Source organism: Dendrobium catenatum, unplaced genomic scaffold (assembly GCF_001605985.2).
Source record: "Dendrobium catenatum unplaced genomic scaffold, ASM160598v2 fragScaff_scaffold_621, whole genome shotgun sequence".
NCBI classification, from domain to species: Eukaryota; Viridiplantae; Streptophyta; class Magnoliopsida; order Asparagales; family Orchidaceae; genus Dendrobium; species Dendrobium catenatum.
The window spans coordinates 30675734-30696070 of record NW_021319083.1 but is presented as its reverse complement, the minus strand read 5'-3'; the positions used below and the strand labels follow the sequence as shown (position 1 = coordinate 30696070).

At 33.8% G+C, this 20337-nt stretch overlaps 2 protein-coding genes across 3 annotated transcripts in view; both read right to left on the bottom strand.

The window, feature by feature from the left end:
• Nucleotides 1–1338: 1338 nt before the first annotated feature.
• Nucleotides 1339–6537, bottom strand: LOC110096381. The gene is made up of 5 exons (XM_028695035.1): nt 6306–6537; nt 6131–6226; nt 5829–6021; nt 4202–4373; nt 1339–1486 (listed from the first exon to the last, which is right to left on the bottom strand). The coding sequence occupies exons 1-5, from the start codon at nt 6365–6367 to the stop codon at nt 1371–1373; spliced, it is 639 nt and encodes a 212-aa protein (XP_028550868.1). The 5' UTR covers nt 6368–6537; the 3' UTR covers nt 1339–1370.
• A 2145-nt stretch (nt 6538–8682) lies between these two features.
• LOC110096388 (chitin elicitor receptor kinase 1) overlaps nt 8683–20337 on the bottom strand; it is a 32330-nt gene continuing 20675 nt past the window's right edge. For both annotated transcript variants that reach the window (XM_020822311.2, XM_020822310.2), the window contains exons 6-12: nt 17802–17891; nt 13545–13638; nt 13297–13448; nt 13133–13224; nt 9974–10109; nt 9607–9705; nt 8683–9114 (exon numbers count right to left, since the gene is read on the bottom strand). In XM_020822311.2, the coding sequence (XP_020677970.1) occupies nt 8950–9114; nt 9607–9705; nt 9974–10109; nt 13133–13224; nt 13297–13448; nt 13545–13638; nt 17802–17891 (828 nt within the window). In that variant the 3' untranslated portion in view covers nt 8683–8949. The remainder of the gene's footprint in view (nt 9115–9606; nt 9706–9973; nt 10110–13132; nt 13225–13296; nt 13449–13544; nt 13639–17801; nt 17892–20337) is intronic.

Below are 20337 nucleotides of genomic sequence, written 5' to 3'. Positions count from 1 at the left end.
GTTCGCGACCATCTTGCCTCCACGAGGTTCTTGATGCTTCAACATGCTCCTATAATTCTCCACCTTGATGGAATTCAAGATCAAGGGTCTCTCTCTCCGCCTCTACAGCTGCCTTCTGGACTCCACCTAAATCTAAGACTCCACCTCAAAAGATCTGAACCGATTTTTAATCAAGAACAGATCTTTCTTCCAGTCGGTCCCGACGTCCAATCTTCTCATGTGCGCAAGATCCGAACTCCCGCTCGTTTGAAGTCTGCGCTCCGATCATATTTGAACACCACGCCTGCTGAACTTCTTGGGAATCCCACCTCCGTGAGCCAAAACTTCTCCTCCGGCCAGCAGCTCCGGATCACACCTCTGTGACCCCGAGCCCGATCGGGTTTCTTCTGATCCTCACTGAGCTCGCCGATCTTGACGTCAAGTCTCACTGCCAGCCTCCAAACCTTCTAATCCAGCTGATCATCAAGCCCTTCGCTGCCAGCCAACACACCCGAGCCCGGCTTGCCTTCAGCCTGACCAACCACCGGCGAAGCCTACTTCAACCCGATTTCGCACGTCCGTCAGCTCCCTTGGCCGAGCCAGCAATACTCCTTCTGATGGCAAATGTCACGGAAAACCTCCTCTCTTGCTTGACCGAAAGAACTTCCTCCATCTCCCTAGCTCTGATACCATTTGTTGGGATCTTGGAGGAGATCTTGAGAGATCTTCTTGCAAGAGATAGAGAGGGAGAGGGAGGGAGAGAGAGAGAGACAACAATTGGGGAGGAAAATACTTAAAGCTTCATTAATTTTCCCCAAATCTTACATCAACCCAAGGCCTCTATTTATAGAGCATTACCAAGGTGTGATAACATGCATGAGCAATATAGCCTAAAACTAAAACAACTCATAACAGCTATGATGATTATTATTGACATAAGAAGCCTCATTGATCTATGTTGACACCCAATAATGCATCTATTATAAGAGCAATACAATACATTGAAATTATCAATAAAAATTCATTCAATAATTAAAATTTTATGAAGAACAATAGAAATTTTTCTAAAGAATATTATTATAAGTGCAACTGATTTTATAATGCAGCACTCTCTATCTAAGAAATAAAGTGATTGCATTATTATATATCTTGGAAATTTTATGGGCTATGATTTATCACTAAATCCATTATTTTTAGAATCTTTCACATTTATCAATATGAAAAAAATAAACATTCAAGTACTATTATTTATAACAACATCACCTCAAATTTAGGCTTCGTTTGGGACAACGGCTTTACTGCATCTTCTTAAAGCAGCTTTTTAAAAAGCTATTTTAAGCAGTAAGAAAGACATCCTAAAAAAAGCCTATAAAGTCCAGCAAATAAGGTGATTACTGATTCCCATGCTTTGGCCCTCCCTCCAGACCTCTCTTGTCATCCCAGCCTCTCACCCAAGGCTGGCCTGGTTCTGCACCGAGGCCGAATTTTCGGAGCCCACAATACCATACTTAATCAACACCAGTATGAGCATATCTATCATATAATAACTCAGTAGTTTTCGAAGAAACTAGCATCTAGGGGTGTTAAAATGGATCGATGGTTCGGATTCGGGTGAAACTTGAGTTGAGCCGGGTCAAAACAGGTCAACCCGAACCCGACCCATTTTTACAAACGGGTCAAATATTTCAATCCGGGCCCAACCCGCTCGGGTTACCGGGTTGACCCGACTCAACCCACGAACCCGTTTTATTCCAAAAACGGGCAGGTGTGACGGCAGATGAGGCTCAACAAAAGCTATATGACATTGTTTTGGAAAAAATGTCCTGCATAGATGTCATTGCGCTTCCTCTTTGAAACTGTGAAAGTCATACTAATCATTGCAAAGCTTCAGAAAGAGAAACTTTGTATATTTCAACCCATTACATTGTTGGAAAAAAATATATCATATCAATCAAAAGCATGGCTTTTCCTTCTCTAAAAGCCTTAGTGACCTTATATCACATTAAAAATAACTCACCATAGCCACTATTTGCTCACAATTAAACGTCCCCAGAATTAGGCAATAAAGGATGATAATGCATTATGTATTCAAACTGGACATTTTCCACAAAACACCTACAAGAAACTCCATGCTAGAGCCTCAAGACCTTATCAAATGGTTAGAATGTAAGAAACAATTATGTTATTGGTTTGTCAATTAACATGAACATTAGTCAAACTTTCAACATTAAAGACTAAAAGGCATATTGGAAACCCCAAAGATTCCTGCAAGTGTTTATGAATATTAAATTCATACATCTTCTTGAGCATATTCAATTTCGGTTCTTCTATCAAGAACAGTTCTATCAGATGTTGGGCCAATTCTAATATATGATCTCACCTTAGGGTTTTCAGATGATATATATAATTTATCTATTAGACTATTAGTGATATTGATCACCTTCTGATGAATCTTGATTGATATGATAAGCTACATCACCAATCACCAGCCAACTTATTGGGTACTCTATGGTACTCCTTGGATGAGGGTTATTGTTTCCAAAGGTGGAACCAGGAAGAGCTCAGGATGAACAATTGTTCACCCTGAAATCTTTCTTTTTCTTAAGAGAATAGGTAATTGCCCACTAAGAAATCTTTTTTCATAAAAAAATAAACATTTTAGCCATTTTTCCTGCTTCAATAAATACAGTTGGTCAGATGCTAAGAAAGAAGTTTATTTTATATTTCATATATAAGATTATATATTTCACAATTCTATTTTGTCCACCCTCAAAAGAGAAGCTTGTTCTGCCCATGATTTTTTCCCAATGAAATTAATGGCACTAATAAGAAGACCCTTAAGATTTATATGCACATCAACATTTTGGCTTGATTGATGGCTTGATCTATTGATTAAATTCACATCATTACTCTATTTAATTAGGTATGTAGCATGACTAGAATGACTTTCATTCATTTATTTATTTTTTAGTCTCCTTTTCCTTAGGATAATATAATAACTAGGATCCAAGGAACATCCTATCTAACGATCCTTAGATGAATAATCAATCTTCAGAGTTACTTTCTACCACAAACCAGACAGACAAAAAGAGTAGGAGAGATGATGAAGTTCAAACTCTATATATCGATGCCTTAAGCAAACTCAACCCTTAAAGATTTTCATACACACAAAAAACACTACTGCATAACTTAAGAGAGGAAGATATCTTCCAACAGACCATATGGCTTTTAAATAGCTGGGGGATACTTCATTACAAAGCAAAGCCAAGCAGCAGGACGGTGTGTCACGATTAGAACAGACGTCCTACTTTTTCTTAAGTGTTGTTTTTTTTTTCTTTTGAAAACTAAATTCCTTTTTTGATTTATTCTTCCATCTCCATCAATGGCTGGTTAGCTTTGTGCTAATGCTCATTTTGGCATGCTATAACGCTCCATTAGAGCATCACGCTTGCCATCAATTTGCCTTCTATAGTGGCTTGGCCCATTTAAACAATTTTTTGACATAGAAATTCAATGGGAGGAATAAATTACCCTAAAAATTTCTCTCAATAAGCTTCAAACCAACAAACCATAATTTGAACCCAGAATTAATATGGATTTCTTTTATAAAATTGTTTCTTAACTAATTAGGAGAAACCTCTTTGAGGGTTGAGCGATTAGCCCATAAATAAATTTTTGTATTGGCAATTAACATCTTGATTTCTTTTCATTTTTCTTTGATTTTTATTTATTGTCACCATTTGTACAATAATTATCATCAAACAGAAATCTTGTGGAGATGGTCTTCTAAGTGGAATGTTACACAGACCATATTTAGGGGCTGTTTGGTTGCCTGAATTAGGAGTGTAAAGTAAAACAAATACATGTATTTACTAAATTGGGTTGTTTGGTTAATTTTGAGCGGAATAAAAGAAAACCATCCGATGCATTAGGGGTGTATTAGGGAGGCTGTTTTGCGGGAATTAGAAACCCGCTCAATATGAGCGGGTTCTAAATTCGCTCGACGAAAATGCCTCGGCATCGTTGCTGTTCGGCTTCATTGCTTCGCAGGAGGTGTAAGATTGCACGAGAGGCTTCTTCAGCTCCTCCTTCCTTCTTGTTCGAATTCGCTCCTTCGACGACGTTCCCTTTTGCCTGTCGGATCAGCACCGCCGACGTCCTAAGTTCCGATAACCGTTGTCTCGTCGAACCTCACCCGCCTCCCTTCTCCTGGTGAACACACCTGCGACTCCACCGGAGAAGCCGCCGTTTTCTGTCAACGGTGACTTGTAGAAGGGCATGATGGTGCGGTACAAGCAGGTTAAGATCCAATAGATCCAGGGAATGGCGATTAGGGCCATTCCGACAATGGGAAACCAGCCACAGTCACCACGGCACGTCTTTATCTTGCTTGGCTTATCATGTTGTATTTCTTATGTCACTAGTATAACTGTATTGGCTGGGGGATACTTCATTACAAAGCAAAGCCAAGCAGCAGGACGGTGTGTCACGATTAGAACAGACGTCCTACTTTTTCTTAAGTGTTGTTTTTTTTTTCTTTTGAAAACTAAATTCCTTTTTTGATTTATTCTTCCATCTCCATCAATGGCTGGTTAGCTTTGTACTAATGCTCATTTTTGCATGCCATAACGCACCATTAGAGCATCACGCTTGCCATCAATTGTGCCTTCTATAGTGGCTTGGCCCATTTGAACAATTTTTTGACATAGAAATTCAATGGGAGGAATAAATTACCCTAAAAATTTCTCTCAATAAGCTTCAAACCAACAACCCATAATTTGATCCCAGAATTAATATGAATTTCTTTTATAAAATTGTTTCTTAACTAATTAAGAGAAACCTCTTTGAGGGTTGAGCAATTAGCCCATAAATAAATTTTTGTATTGGCAATTAACATCTTGATTTCTTTTTATTTGTCTTTGATTTTTATTTATTGCCACCATTTGAACAATAATTATCATCAAACAGAAATCTTGTGGAGATGGTCTTCTAAGTTGAATGTTACACAGACCAGATTTAAGGAATTTGATATTCCATAAAGAAACATAGTTAACATTGTCCTTTAAATAGATTTTCTAAGGAATATGCAAGATTTTTTGGGTTTGATTCAATCTATTTTTAGAGGAATGCCATAATTAAACTTAAAAACATTCAAATACAAAAGTAACTAGCACATCAACCAACTTTCCCATAATCAATAATCAATGAATAGAGCATAATAAACAAGGAAAGAATTCTACTTATATATTTAATGTGTTCGCAGAACTTTAAGTCAAGCGCAGCCAAAGCGCAAGCAAAGTGCAGGTAAATCGCAGTCAAAGCACAATAAAAAAACACAACAAAAGAGCTATCAAAACGCAACTAAAATGCAATTAAAGCACAAGTAAAGCGCAACAAAAAAAGTGCAACCAAAGTGCACTCCACATGTCAAATTTTAAGTTGATGTCCGGACGTATCTCTACGTCCAGTCTCCGCGCCTAATAATTTCTCCTATTTGTAAGGGTTAAGTTACCGAAGTTAACTACAAATAGAATGTGACCTTCATATTATCTCCCTCTTCTCTCCTTTCCATTTATGATTGAGGGATCTCATGCACACTCATATAAATAATGTAAGCCGTCTATTTAATAAAACTTTTCATTTTCAATAGAACTTTTGATTCTTATCATTTCCCATCTCCCTTCTCCTTCCAAATTCTCTACTAATCCCTTACAATAAGCTTCCATCAAATTCTTTCGAGCGGATTGTAGAAATCTGAAGTGTACATCCAGATTAATGTCCTAAGCCAATTGTAATGAAAAAGGCCTCATCCTTTGGCTACTTTAACTATATGATAAAAAGTGGTTTACTAGAAGAATAAATATAAGCTCAATTATATCATAAAAAGTCCAATACAATACAAGAGATCTAATTACCAGGTTTAGCACGTCAACAAGAGATCTAATTTTCGCTTCATCCAAAGAGCGTATGTTCTCCTCCACCCATTTCCCCAAAATCAAATCCAGTTCAAGAAAACCTCTCTGTCTGCTCCTGTACAACAATCTGAATGAAACAGATAAGCATAGTCGGTGCCACAGACAAATCACTAATTGCGAATGCCAAAACAAACAGAGAAAAGGAACTGTATCAATTCACCAAAAAAAAAAAAAACCTGTTGTGTAGACGGCGTCTGCTCTCCTCATCTGAGATGTTAATCTCAATTGAACCACTCCCAGATGAAAAGCAAGACACGGATCCAATGCTGTGCCTGTGAATGAGACAGAGAGATTTGTGAGAATCAGCCACCATGATTATAATCCAATCTTTCGACATGCACGATCGAAGACCTATTGAGTGGAGAAAGGGTTTGCCGGAGGCGGAGGATCAGAGGAAGCCGAAGGAACGCCATCAACGCCGAAAAAGAGAAGAACTCCTCCCTTCTCACTTCCCTTGCAGATTAGTTCATGAAATTTGAAAGATCGAATCAAGAATCACTAAAAAATGTCAGCTTTGCATTTTGAGAAAGGAAAAACGGGGAAATTTTTAAAGCCACGCAGACGCAGTCGTGTCACGTCGCTAGGCCGCAAAAAGCATGAACTAGAAAAAAAAAACGACTTTTTTCAAAAAAAAAAAAATCTCAAAATATTTGTACATGAAAAAAATGTATTTTTCTTTAACAATATATGATAAAAAAAAATGTTTTTTTATCAAAATTATTTCTACAATATAAAAAGGAGCCATTGTTTCTTATAACATTAATAAAAAAGCTACCTTTTTCTTTGCAATTTCTTATAGCATCTCTTCATCATAATTCATCTCTTTAATATCTTGTGAAAATTTAATATTGATATTTTTTTTCATTATCTAGATTAGAATTCATTCATCGTCAATTCTTATTCTCATAGGTTATAATAAGAAAGAGACGAAAACAAAATCCTATGTTCTAAAACTAACAACGTTGGAACCCCGGGTTTAACTTTTGATCCTTATTTGAACATATACTTCGTATTTAATTTTTATTTGATAGCATGTTCAATGCTCGATCCTTGTTTTAAAAGGATTGAACAAGTATTCGATCATTAGATTCGAATTAGACAAGAAGAAAGTTTAAATAAGGAAAGAACTTGTAGCAAGAGTTTCAACCCTAGTGTTCGACTAATAACTTTTTATAAATCCTAAATCCTAAATTGTAACTAAATAAAATTCAAATGAGATTTAGATATAGTCCGAATAATATTCCAACAATGTGTGAATTTTAATTGAACATAGTTTGAATATTTTCCTCGTTATATTGCAAAAATTGTTTAATTTCATTGGTTTTGCTATACATGCAAATGTCCTAACTAAATATTTATATGGAGGAAAAACCATCTCCCAAAAGCTTTTGGCTTATAAAAGATCTACTTTTCTTCATGGTTGTAAATCATCAACTTCACTAATATTTATGTATGCCTTCTTAATTTAATTGGCTATCAATCTTATCAATTATTAAAAGTCAAGAGACATTAGTTATTTATTAGGGAACTTTTATGGAGGTATGTAATTTCACCAACCATAAGAACCAAATAATGTGTAATATAAATCTTTTTTTTATTACTAAAACATCAATTTATGGTGCTAATCTTATGTGAGTTTTCTTGATGAGTGAAGCATTGTAAAAAAAAAAATTACACAAGATTAGCAACACAAATTGATATTTTTAATTTGTAATTATGATTTGTATGCTAATTAATTGTGTCACAACTTTAAAAATGACATCTCTCCAAAAGATTTGTTGAATAAATGAATAATAGCTATTGAGTTTAACATTTGCTATGGTTGATAGCTATTTCCAATGCTTTTAAAACCGGACCGGACAGGCCAGTTCAACCGGTTGAATCGCGAACCGGCCGGCCGACCGGTTAGTTTATAGTATTATAACATTTAGATTTAAGTTTCGTTTGGGATAATTTTCTTTATACTTTATAAAGTAGCTTTTTAATATAAAACTTTCTTTAAAATAACGAAAAAAAAAATATAAAAAAAATTGTCCCAAACAAAATCTTGGACTTCATTTGAGACAACTTTCTTATTATTTTTATAATTATAGTATTAAAAAATTATTTTAAAAAGCATTAAGAAAGCCATCTTATACTAAACCTTAATTTGTGACAACTTTCTTACTGCTTTATAAGACTATCGAAGAAAAAACTTTTTTAAAAACTGAAATGACAAGCATTTAAAGAGTTTACAAACACTTTTTTTTTTTTTTTAAAGCAGAGAAATAAAAGCCAAATAAAAATGATAATTGTGATATAAAAAATAAAACAATAAAAAAAATTATCTCAAACCTAAACCATAATCTATAATGTGACAATGGCAAGCATTATAGCATATAATAGAACCAAACATTTATATAACATAGATTTACATTGCTCCAAGAATTGTTATAACACTGAATTATAATGCCCATTAAGCCATCAGAAACTCAAAATAAATCAAGTCAGATACTCTTACTGTAAATTTGCCTCAAATAAGTCCAACTTTTCTTTTATTCAACTAAAAATTTAATGGATTTTTCCATTAATTTCATTTAAAAAATACATTATATTTTAAATTAGTCTAAATTAAACTAATCTTAATTAATAACTCATCATAAATCTGAATCTTTATTGCCTCAAAACAAAAATCAAAATCAAAACCAATATGCTCTGATCAATATATGATAGATGAAGGAAACTATGGTGTTGAAAATTCTTCAAATCAATCAACAAAAACTTTCTAACTGATTAAAAAATCAGCAGCAGAATGTTACAATTCAATGTTAATGTAATCTTTTATACAAATATACAGACTATTCTCTCTTTCTGAGTACCAAAAGGACAAATTCTACACATAAATGCTTTGCTTATATCAATACTGGTACTCAAGACCTCTGAATGGGAGGTTATTCTCCCTTCCACTCATGACAAGTAAAACAATAAAAATAAATGGCTGTAACTATCAATTCTGCTACCTTCCTGACATGAGATTAAGCATGGATTGATTGGCATATAAGGCACCAAGATCCCATTCATCAGTGGAGGAAGATAAAGTCATCAGAGCTACTACAATGGACCTCATGCTGGGTCTTAGATGGGGGTTCTCTTGGGTACAGGCCATGGCTAGTTGAGACAACTGGTACAGTACAGAAATCAAATAGAAGAGCAAATGTTAGTACATTAAGGGGTTTTTTTTGAGTTCACAAAGTTAGAAGAACAGAAATACTTTTATTTTGATGTGTTAGATTTGGTGTAAAGGTGAGTAGTGTTGGTTGCATTTTACATGAATAAGGCTTCGTTTGAGACGACTTTTTTATGGCTTTTTAAAACAACTTTTTAGTTTAAAAATTAAAATTTTTATAATAGAAAGCTATTTTAAGAAGCATTAAGAAAGTCATCCCAGACGAAGTCTGGGACAACTTTAGTATTGCTTCCTAAAATGGCTTTTAGTATAAAATTTTCTAATTCAAGAAATTTTTGTACTAAAAAGTTATTTTAGAAAGCAACAAAAAAGCTGTCCCAAATGAAATATAAATTTGAATAAAACTATATCACAAATTAATTGTAAGGAATCTATTTAAACTGCAGAATTGATATCAAACCAAACATTACAAGTAGGAGTATGTACCTTAAGGACTGACTCAATAGGGTAGTCATCTCCAAGCCTTGGATCAACTAGTTTCCTCAGATGTTCCCTTGCATCAGGTTGGCTAAGGGCATCCTCAAACTGTGAGGAAGAGGAGATTAATAAAAGAATAAGTTAATAACAGGCTAGAGAGATTCATTTCTTTTTTTCATTTAAATCCATACTTTATAAACTGAGCATTTTAGTTAAAAATGACAGAACTGAGCGAGTGGTAATTAATATTGATCTTAAATGGAGAGTTCATATTCTTTCTAACAAAAAATAATAATAATAATAATAAAGATTTGAAGTAATAATGGCAAACATTGCTATTGTCAAAGGAAATATTCAAATGAGTTTTTTAACTTACTAGAGAGACCAAACCCGTTGATTCCATCAAAGAACTTGATTTTACAATGGCTTCTTTCGCCGAAATAAGTTCAAACAAGACAACACCAAAGGCATACACATCAACTTTAGGAGAAACCTCACCCAGCTGAGCATACCTGCAGATGTGTAGCAAACAAATTTCTTGGATAAATAAAGAGATTTTTTTAACATAGAAATTTACCCCCAAAAATTAGAAAACATTACGTTATTTTGTAGCTCAACAGGATTTTTTATCAATGTAATAGCTTGGGTATATCACACCCCACTACTAAAACAGAGAAAAAGTTACACAATAGCAAACAATAAAGGGGAACACAAAAGAGTTCTATCAAAAGACAGACTCAAGCCACCACAAAAAACATCAAATAAATAACTACAGCATAAAAATTACAATTTGCCGATGAAAAAACTTTTGAGATCATCAGTCATTCAAACAACTTTCATAGTTGCCTCTAGTTTACATGACTTGCTTCCCTTTGTACCAGATATCGTAAAGAAAACCATAGAGAGCCTCTCATTTATAATGACATTGTAATTAAAGGTTCTTCAATTCTTCTCCAACCAAATAACTCATATAGCAGACTTAAAGTAAAGAATAAAAAGGACTTTAAAAGAAGCATAAATATTCAGCTTTCTCGAACCGATGAATAATGAAAACGCACAAGAGGGAAACACAGTGACGCTGATATTAAACAACCAGTTTATTCTTCTCCAGAGGTTATCTGCAATCTCAAAATTGAAAAGGAGATGTAAATCATCTTCAGAAGCATTGAACGTAATAGGCGTAGTGGAGTGAAATGTACCATGTTAAGCTAATAAGAATTTACGAGGAAGTTTTTAATTGGAAGGCAACCAGGCATGTATAGGTATTTTGAGAGTGATAGAAGAATCCTAGAACATATCCCAAACTAAACTCCTGATCCCACCGTCAATAAGAAAATTATAGAAGGTTTTAACAGAAACCTTTCGGTTTCTGGTTACCCATCCCACACAATCCTCAGCATTAGCAAAAAAGTAGATGCCAACAAAGAACAAAAGACTGAATAGTTCAGTTTTTATTCCAAACCAGACAGAAGAGATCTGAGAAAATAGCGGCCATAGAACAGAGATCAATCCAGATATAAGACCAGCATAAAAGAGAGCGCTTCAAATAAGGAATCCTAACAATATTTTTCAAAAAAGCTTCAGAGCTTTTCTCAACCCCTACGATAAAATGAGAGCAAAAAAATTAACCTTCAAGATTTCTACGGCATTTTTCCGCTAAAAATATTTATCTTGAATGATAGAACCGTCAAGAGGATGACAGTTCTTCTCCAAAGATTTCCAGATCAATCTCCCCAAAAGAGAGATTTAGAGTTCTATGATTAAGGATTCCTGAAGCACAAAAAAAACCTCCCTTTCAAACAATATCGCCAAAGAAATTACACCTGATTTTCCTAATGGCCCCTGAATGAATACAGAAGAAAGAAGTATAATAGAGAGGAATCGATGAAAATACTTAATTGATAATAATCAATCTACCACATTTGAATAGTAATTTGCATTTCGAACTGGCCAAACTTCTCTTAATTAATCAAAGCTTAGAAGCCACAATTGGTTTTAAGGTTGTTCATTGTTAAGAGAAATTCCCAGAGTTTCATAAGGAAGGTTTCCAAGTTTGCAATTGATGAAGACTAAACCCAGGACCATGAGAGGATTTAGCAGTTGTTAACTTTGAGACCACAAGCTCATTCAAACATGAAGAGTATAGTTTTAAAGATCTTGCTTGGAATCAGCAGCACAGTATATGATAGTATCATCAATAACTTGGATACTAGAATAAGAACTATTTTCTCTAACAGAACCCTCAATCCACCTCATCAGATAAGTACTATAATCATTTTGTGAAGAGCATTTCCCACCATTATAAGAGTAGAAGTATGAAGGATCAGTTTGTCAACTCCTCTTAAGCATTTAAACTGCTTACCAATAAAGCAACTAAAAAGAAATGAGGAGGTACCAATCATTGACAAGAATTTCTTTGTTCTAGGATATAAACTAAAGAGGAAAGAATCTATGAAATAGAATTGAAAGAATAAAATCCCAATCAAAAGCTTTTTTAAAGTCCACCTTAAAAATAAATTATTTTTTAATCTTGGCGAACTATGAATAAGTTCATAAGCTATTAGGATGCAGTCAGTAATACCTCTCCCCTTAATAAAAGCCAAATTTATTAGCCATTACTTTAGAGAAGATTTCGAAGGAATCATACAAAAGCCTACAAGTCTAAAGTTTCCATTTACAGAAGGCTTCTTCTCTTCAATACTAACAGGTGTACACCAAACAATCTGAAAGCTAAAGCTAATATATAAAAGCCAACATAGTTATTATGAACCCAATCCTTAGTTCCATTTTGCATCCCAACACAATGTAGATATGATCAAAATGATTCAAAGATATATTAGTCATGGCTCATCTACTTGAAACAAATTGTGATCATAGAAAAATCGAACATCAATATATATACTCTTAAGCAAAATTATGCCCAAGTTTTGAAGATGGCACATGTTTTGAATAATGTCTTAAAAGATGCGTGTGTCAATATATACATATATCTATATTTCTTAATATATATGTGTGAATTGATCACAGCTACTTCAAATTATATAACCACCTACCTCATATGAATGATAATTAGCAATTAGGGACATCAGTAATAATTTCATTACCAACTTTTAACATTTTATTTTTAATTAAAATTTACCTTAATTGCAGGCATCCTTTTTGATAGGGACAATGACAAAGAGCGAAAATGAGTGGGAGAGAAGGAAGGGGCAGGGAGGTGGCTAACATTCCTCTACAACCAGAACCATGAGAATTTTGGGTCTAAGAAAGGGAGAGAGTGGGGAGTAAAGACACAACAGGTGAGCAGTTGGCTACAACCTCCAAATTCAATGCATTGGTGGTTGGGGTGAGCTTAGGGGAATATGAGAAAATAATAACTTATCTGCAACTGCTTAAACAGATGAATTTTTTTCCAGCATACAATAGATGAAAAATAAAAAGCGAAGGACCAAGAACATTGAAACCAGAAATTAGTAGTCTAGACCAATAAAGAAGAAGTAAAGGATGTTTAACAATAGAAATATAAGATGCTTACTCTGGAGGCATGTAACCAAATGTTCCAACAAGACGGGTCTGCAAGGTTGCACCACCAACTTCAGTAAGTTTGGTCAACCCAAAATCTGCAACCTGGGAGAAAAAATTTCTTTAATTATAAAATTACAATAAATTTGTAGCACAAAGAATTAAAGATAGGAAAACCTTTGCACGAAGATTCTCGTCTATTAAAATATTTGCAGATTTGATATCACGATGAATATAAACTGGCACTGTATGCTCATGGATATATTCTAGACCCCTTGCAGAATCAAGTGCAATCTGTACTCTACTCAGCCATGGAAGAGGATCCCTGCCTAAAATCATTTATAGATATGAAATTTTGCAACTTGACCTTTATGCACTAAAACTTGATTTGCACTACAAAAAATTTGATCTCAAAATTATCTTACCTGATCCTCGCAAATGTTGGCTTAAATTACCATTTCCAATAAATTCGTAAACAAGAAATAAGGAGCCTTCAGTGCAATAACCTATTAGGCGAACCTGCATTTGAATAATAACATTGAAAATGTCATCCAACCAAAAAAATTCAACTTTAAAGAAGAAAAAAAAAGTGTATATCAGTGTCGGAAAGATGCTGCATAAACAGCAACAAAAGTGGATAAGCACCAGATACAAATATGATTTTTCCATACATATCACAATGGCGTGTAAAACTCACAAAGCAACATAAGGTAAATATTAATTACCAAAAAAATTCATGGCTGAAAATCAGGATGTACAAAAATGTAGACAATTTTAAAGCACCTATCAACAACATATCTGACATTGCGTTGAATTTTGCTCATCTCACAACAACAAAAATTCAATTCTAGCTTGATTTGAACTTGAGTAGAAATTAAGTCATCTCAAGCCAAACTGAATCAAATCAAAATGATTTGATTCAAAGTCGAACCGAACTTTATTTTTAATTAGTTAGCTACGTAAATAATGTAAGTATCATACTATATAGTATACATATATCATATTATATTCATTATATGTTTTATATAAATTGTTGAAAGACCGTGCAACCAACAAGTCCATCAATCTCAATAGAGATTCTTAAGCACAAATATTAATGATTATAATAGTTGTCTCGATCCTCTTATAACTATTAGATTCTAATTTGTGTGCCTCCCCTCATGTTCTTCCATTTCTACACTAAATATGAAATCCATATGAGAACATAATTATAAGCTAAGGCATCCCTCTTTCAAAACCCTGCAATATATATTTCCATCTCATTTTATGAATGAAAATATTTCATTGTAAAACTTATGAAATTGTTAAACATCATCGTACTGTTTTTCCTTAAAATAATTATCAATCTTCTACTCCTTTTCTAATTATAGACTCTTAACTGAGGACATTCCAAAATACTCAACATTTTTAGAGCTTCAGAATTTATCATTTTCATTGATGATTACAATCATATGACATGAGCATATTTTATCAAACAAAAATCTAATATGAGCATTATTCTTCTCAATTTTACGGACAATAATACAGAAATAATTAATAGTAACATCAAGGTATTTTGGATTGATAATACTTGTGATTACTTTAATCACACATTATCATCTTTTTTCCAAAAAAAAATTCATCAACAAATCCTCCTCTCTGAGCACTCACCAACAAAATGGAGTGGTGAAAAGGAAAATTTGACATTTTTGAAAGTCACTAAAACTCTTATTTTCCAGAATTAAGTGTAGAAAAAATTGGAGAGAAACAATCATAACTGTCACATACCTAATCAATAGAATACCCTCAAGGGTAATTGTCTTCAAAGATCCTCTAAACTATCTAGTTTAATTCTTCCCCACAAAGAACTTCCTCTCAAAAGTTTCACCAAAAATTTTTCAGTGCATTGTTCGTGTCCACACCCATAAACAACACTGAGATAAACATGATCATAGAGCTCTCAAATATTTCTTTAACGGTTATGCCTCAACTCAATAAAGGTATAAGTGTTATTATCATGCCGTCAAAAAACTGTTTTGAAATCCTTCGAAAGATGTCACATTATGATAAGTAAAGTTTTGTCAATCAAACTCATTTTCAGAAGAACTCTCAACTAAAAGATACATTTGATGAAATCTCTATCTTTCACCTTAATATTGTAACAACACAACCTCCAACAAATTCAGATACTGTACTCCTTCAAGTATATACGAGAAGGAATAAGCCCAACAAAAATCTCCAGCAAGTAACAATGATAAACCCCTTAGGCCCTTACTATGCATTCTCCAAATATAATATCTATAATTACACATCTTTTCAAAAAATTTCTCCTACCCATAAAGTCTCTACAAATATAAGTTCCAATTCCATTACAATACCAAATATCCTATTTGAGGCACTTGAAAATAAGAATTTAAAGGATGCGATGAAGAAATGAATGCTCTTAAAAAAAAAATCACACTTGAGTGATCATTGAACTGCCAAAAATTAAGAAAACGATAGAATGCAAATGAATTTTTTTCTGTTAAATATAAAGAAGATGGAAGACTAGAACGACATAAAGGGTGATTGGTAACCAAAGGCTATACTCAATCCTATAGAATCGACTACTAAGAAACTCTTGCACCTACCACATAAATGAATATAGTACGCATCATAATTTTTTTAATAGCAAATCATGAATGATCCATGCAAGATTATATGATGTAAAGAACGTTTCTTATATAGGTACATCGAAAAAGAATTATATTTGGATCCAACACTTGAAATTTATAGTTCTTTCACAATAAACAAAAAAAGGCCCTATATGGCCTTAAACAAACTTCGCATACATAATTTGGTAAATTCATAAAAGTCAAGAATGAAGCTGGATACAAATAAAGCCAAGAGAAACATAGCATTTTCATAAAACACTCCATTGATAATAAAATTACAATTCTCATTATATATATTGACAATATAATTGATAAAAGTGGTGATAATAGAGAAAATGTGCCTCTCTTGAAAAACCTTGCTGAAGAATTCAAGATTAAGAAGTTGGGCAAACTTGAAATATTTTTTGGGCATAAAAGTTGCTCAATCAAAATAAAGAATATTCATCTATCAACAAAAATATATCATAGATCTACTGAAAGAAACAAAAATGATTGATTGCAAAGCTTATGAAAACTCAACTAATTCGAGTTAAAAATGGACACATGAAAAAATAAAATAGACATTGGATAATATCAAAAATTAGTTAGAAAATTGATCTATCTATCTCGCACGCATCCAAACATCACATTTGTAGAAGTCTCATCAGTCAATTCATGCACAGACCTACAGAGTCTCACATTCAAGTTGCTTTTAGAATCCTTAGATATTTTAAATCAAGTCCATATAAAAAAAAATTCATATAAAAGGCAAGATACCATATAAATTGAAGGGTACACTGATGCAAACCATACATGATCACTTGTAAATAGAAGATTCACAAATTTATATTATACATTTTTAGGAGGAAATCTCATAACATTAAGGAGAAAAAATTATGTTGTTTCAAGATCTAATGTTGGCATTAAATTTAGAGTAATTGACCAAGAAATTTGTGAACCTCTATAAATCAAAATTATCTTGGAAAATTTAAAAACCAAATAGGAAAGGCCAACGAAGATATATTGTTACAATAAATCTAACATTAACATTGCTCATAATCCACTGCAACATGATCGTACCAAATATTTGGAGGTAGATAGGCATTTCATAAAAATGAAACTAGAAAGTGGGTTGATTTGTACTTCATATGTATCAACAAGAAATCAACTAGTCGATATTATCACCAAAGGACTCTGCAATCTCATATTCAAATATATTGTAAGCAAACTTGTAATCATAAAATTATGCCATTCAATTTGAGGGGAAGTGTTGAAAGACCATGCGACCTACAAATTAACCAATCTTAGTAAAGATTCTTGAGCACATTGATTAATGATTCCAACCTTAGGATTGATCCTCATATAACCTTTAAATTGCAATCCATGTGCCTCTTCTTCCTCTTCTAGCCACCAACCCCTCTTGTGGACTTTTTCCTTTTTTTGTTATTAGCTTTGATTTCTTTCCATTATAAGATTTTTGAAAAAGTTTATAAATACTTTTACACTTTGTACTAAATCAAATCACTTTCATATTTCTACTTTTCTACATAAATACTTGATCATTTTGAGTCATTTTTTGAGACAACATCAAGCAATTCAAAAACAAATTTGACATTGAGTTGATTTGATTTCAAACTGAGCCAAATTCAAGCAGATTTTAATTTTTTAAGAACCCTATTAACAACTCAAGTTTATTATATTTATAACATTAACAAATAACTTGCTAAAAGATTATTATCCTTAAAAATTATTTTAGTCATTATTTAAAACACAAACAAAAGGGAAAAGAAATAAAATTAATTTGCTCTATTTTTAACGTATTCCTAGCTAGTAGATGTAAAATGCAAGTAACAACCAAAGGTGGAAGTTTTCACCATTCCAAAAGAGAACACCACTATTGATCATGGCCCTTATTCAGAAAGATATGTTACCATGCGTATGGAGTTTACATTCAAGAAATGTAAAAAATATTCGCCACATTAAGAATAAACTAGTATAGAAGATTCACGTTGCAGTGCTTTGGAAATTAGAAAATGATTCACATAAAGGAAAATTTGAATAAAAACTTACCAAATTTAGATGATGAACATGAGTTAAAACTTTAAGTTCAGCAAGAAATTCTCTTGATGCTTCCATATCCATCTTCTTAATAGCAGCTTTCTACAAGCACAGCAACATTCAGTAGGTAAGTAGACACGTTCTCTGAAAAACCAAGGTCATTCAAAGTAAAAGAACATACTTTTCAATTGATTTCATTAACAATAAGGTATTAAAATACACCAGATAGTTCTTTACATTTACTATAGTAGCCTCATCTTTCCCAAATCGCTTTCAATTTGGCATGAATGAAAAAGAGGGAACGTAATAATATGTAAGATCAACCTTCTACATGGTAAACCATGGCAGACACGGGCATATGGTGAATTTAACACAAGACAACAAACTTCATATTCCTTCATTATCCTAGAACAGATTTGGTCTGATAGGAAAACATCTCAAGAAAATAGGAAAAGACATGGAAGCACACTAAGTATATACTCACACTTGCATTGACAAGTATGCATGTGTGTAAACATGCTTTTTTGGAATACAATAGGGAAAATACGTGCATGAGAGAAAGAAGACACTTATGCTATCAAATAAACAGGAATACTAGCCCCACAAATTTTTAACACAAATCACAGTTAAAATTATAGAATAAAAATTTTTATTTTAACAAATCTCTATAATAATGATTAAGTACTTTTATTTATTACAAATATTGGATAAATATTTTGCAACGATAATGCCAAATCATTTGTGGCTTGTGAGATTTTTTGTTGACTTCAAAAGAACTTGTAAAATTTTGTGGGATCATCCAATTAATTCAATGTTTTTAAAGTCATTTAGTGTTACTATAAATTCAGCCTTAGAAAGAGAGATTGCCATAACAAGCAAATGGAGACAGGGGGAAGAGAGACAGAGATGGAGAGAGAAAGGAGAGAAATTACCAACAAAGAGATGAAGGGAGGAGTTTTCAGGAGCTTGAAGATGAGATCTTTGGCTTCAACATGAGGGGAAATTATATGTTGTTTTTTTCAATTTAAGCAAGAAGACAACTTTTGGCCATGATAATAAGAGGCATTTATTCAAACTCTTGCGACAAGAACAAGAAGAGAGTAACAACAAAAAGAACAATATTTTTTTCTTCTCTACATCTAGCCTTCATCTTTATATAGGTTGTTGCAGTCTCTCCAACTATAGATATGGACCAAGTAACATCCTTGTTCTTATCTTTGTGGGCTCCGAAAATTCGGCCCCGGCCTCCACTCGCGTTTTTTCTTTTTATTCGGCGAGGGAGTTTTAACGGAATAAAGTTTCGGGGTAAATTTTGGAAGGCAGATGGGTTTGTAGATAAGACACTACCCAGAGATTTCGCCCTCATTTTGCGAGGACTTTATGATCTGAGTTCTGGTTTCCTATAGGCGCAAGCCCCTATAGTTAATTACCCCTCCCGATCACGAGAGAGAACTTTCGATTAGAGCTAGTCGTCAATCAGATACGTAGAGAATACGTGTATCTGGCATATAGTAGCAGCATAGATCAAATAAGTAGAGAATACGTGTATCTGTCATATAGTAGCAGCATAGGTTTAGGTATTGAGAATGGTTAGAGAAATTGGGAATTTGAAGAAAAATAGATTGATATTTAAAATTAGAAATTACACCATCTTGCACTTAAAGCGGATGGTGGGGGAATGGATGATAGACCCGATCAAGATCCCATGGTTCTGTCGTCCCAGGCCATCGTGGTCCCTGTCTACTTAGTCATAGGAGGTAGTCGACCCAACCTGACAGCAGGATCCTTGTCGGCAGCCATGGGTTGCTTCATCCAAGGGAACCTTGTAGACCTGGGTTGGATGTTTGCCTAAGGGGACAAATTTGAATCCACCTTAGCTAACAGAGGGCTTTGTGCCCTATCAATCATATCCTATTGATTCATATCTCAAGAATTTAACGCCATTAAGGAGCGTATTGGCTCTGGTCATAACCGCTATCTGTGGTGCCATTTGGCGGCAAAACCACTCGGTTCAGAGGGCCCCGAGTCATAACCGTTTACCTGCAGTGCCATTTGGCGGCGAAACTGCCGGTTAGAGGACACGTACCACGTCCTTACTGGCAAAAGATTGTTTGAGAATGGATCCTAGTGATATTTTCGACTAGGCATTTGGCTCTTTGTGAGCTAGAGTTTATTTAAATTTGTCCACCCCGGCAGACTGTTGCGGAGGGTGGATGGATTTTGCTTTAAGTACGTTGATAGATTGATTTCATTTTAAATATTTTTGGGATTTAAAATTTTGGAGTTTTCTGGGATTTTGGGTGGAGCTTTGGATTTTTATAAGTATTTTGGGTGGAGCTTTGGAGTATTTGAAATGGACTTTTGGGAGACAATTGAAAGTATTTGGGAACCCCTCCGGTTGAGAAAATCATTCAACACAGCCATCATCGGGGTGTTCGAAGTCATTTCTCTTTATGGATCGAACCTTGTCAACTCTGTCGGGCTATCGACAGAGGATCGGGTTTCGTAGGCTTTATGCCTTTATTAGTGAATTCATATTATTGTAGGC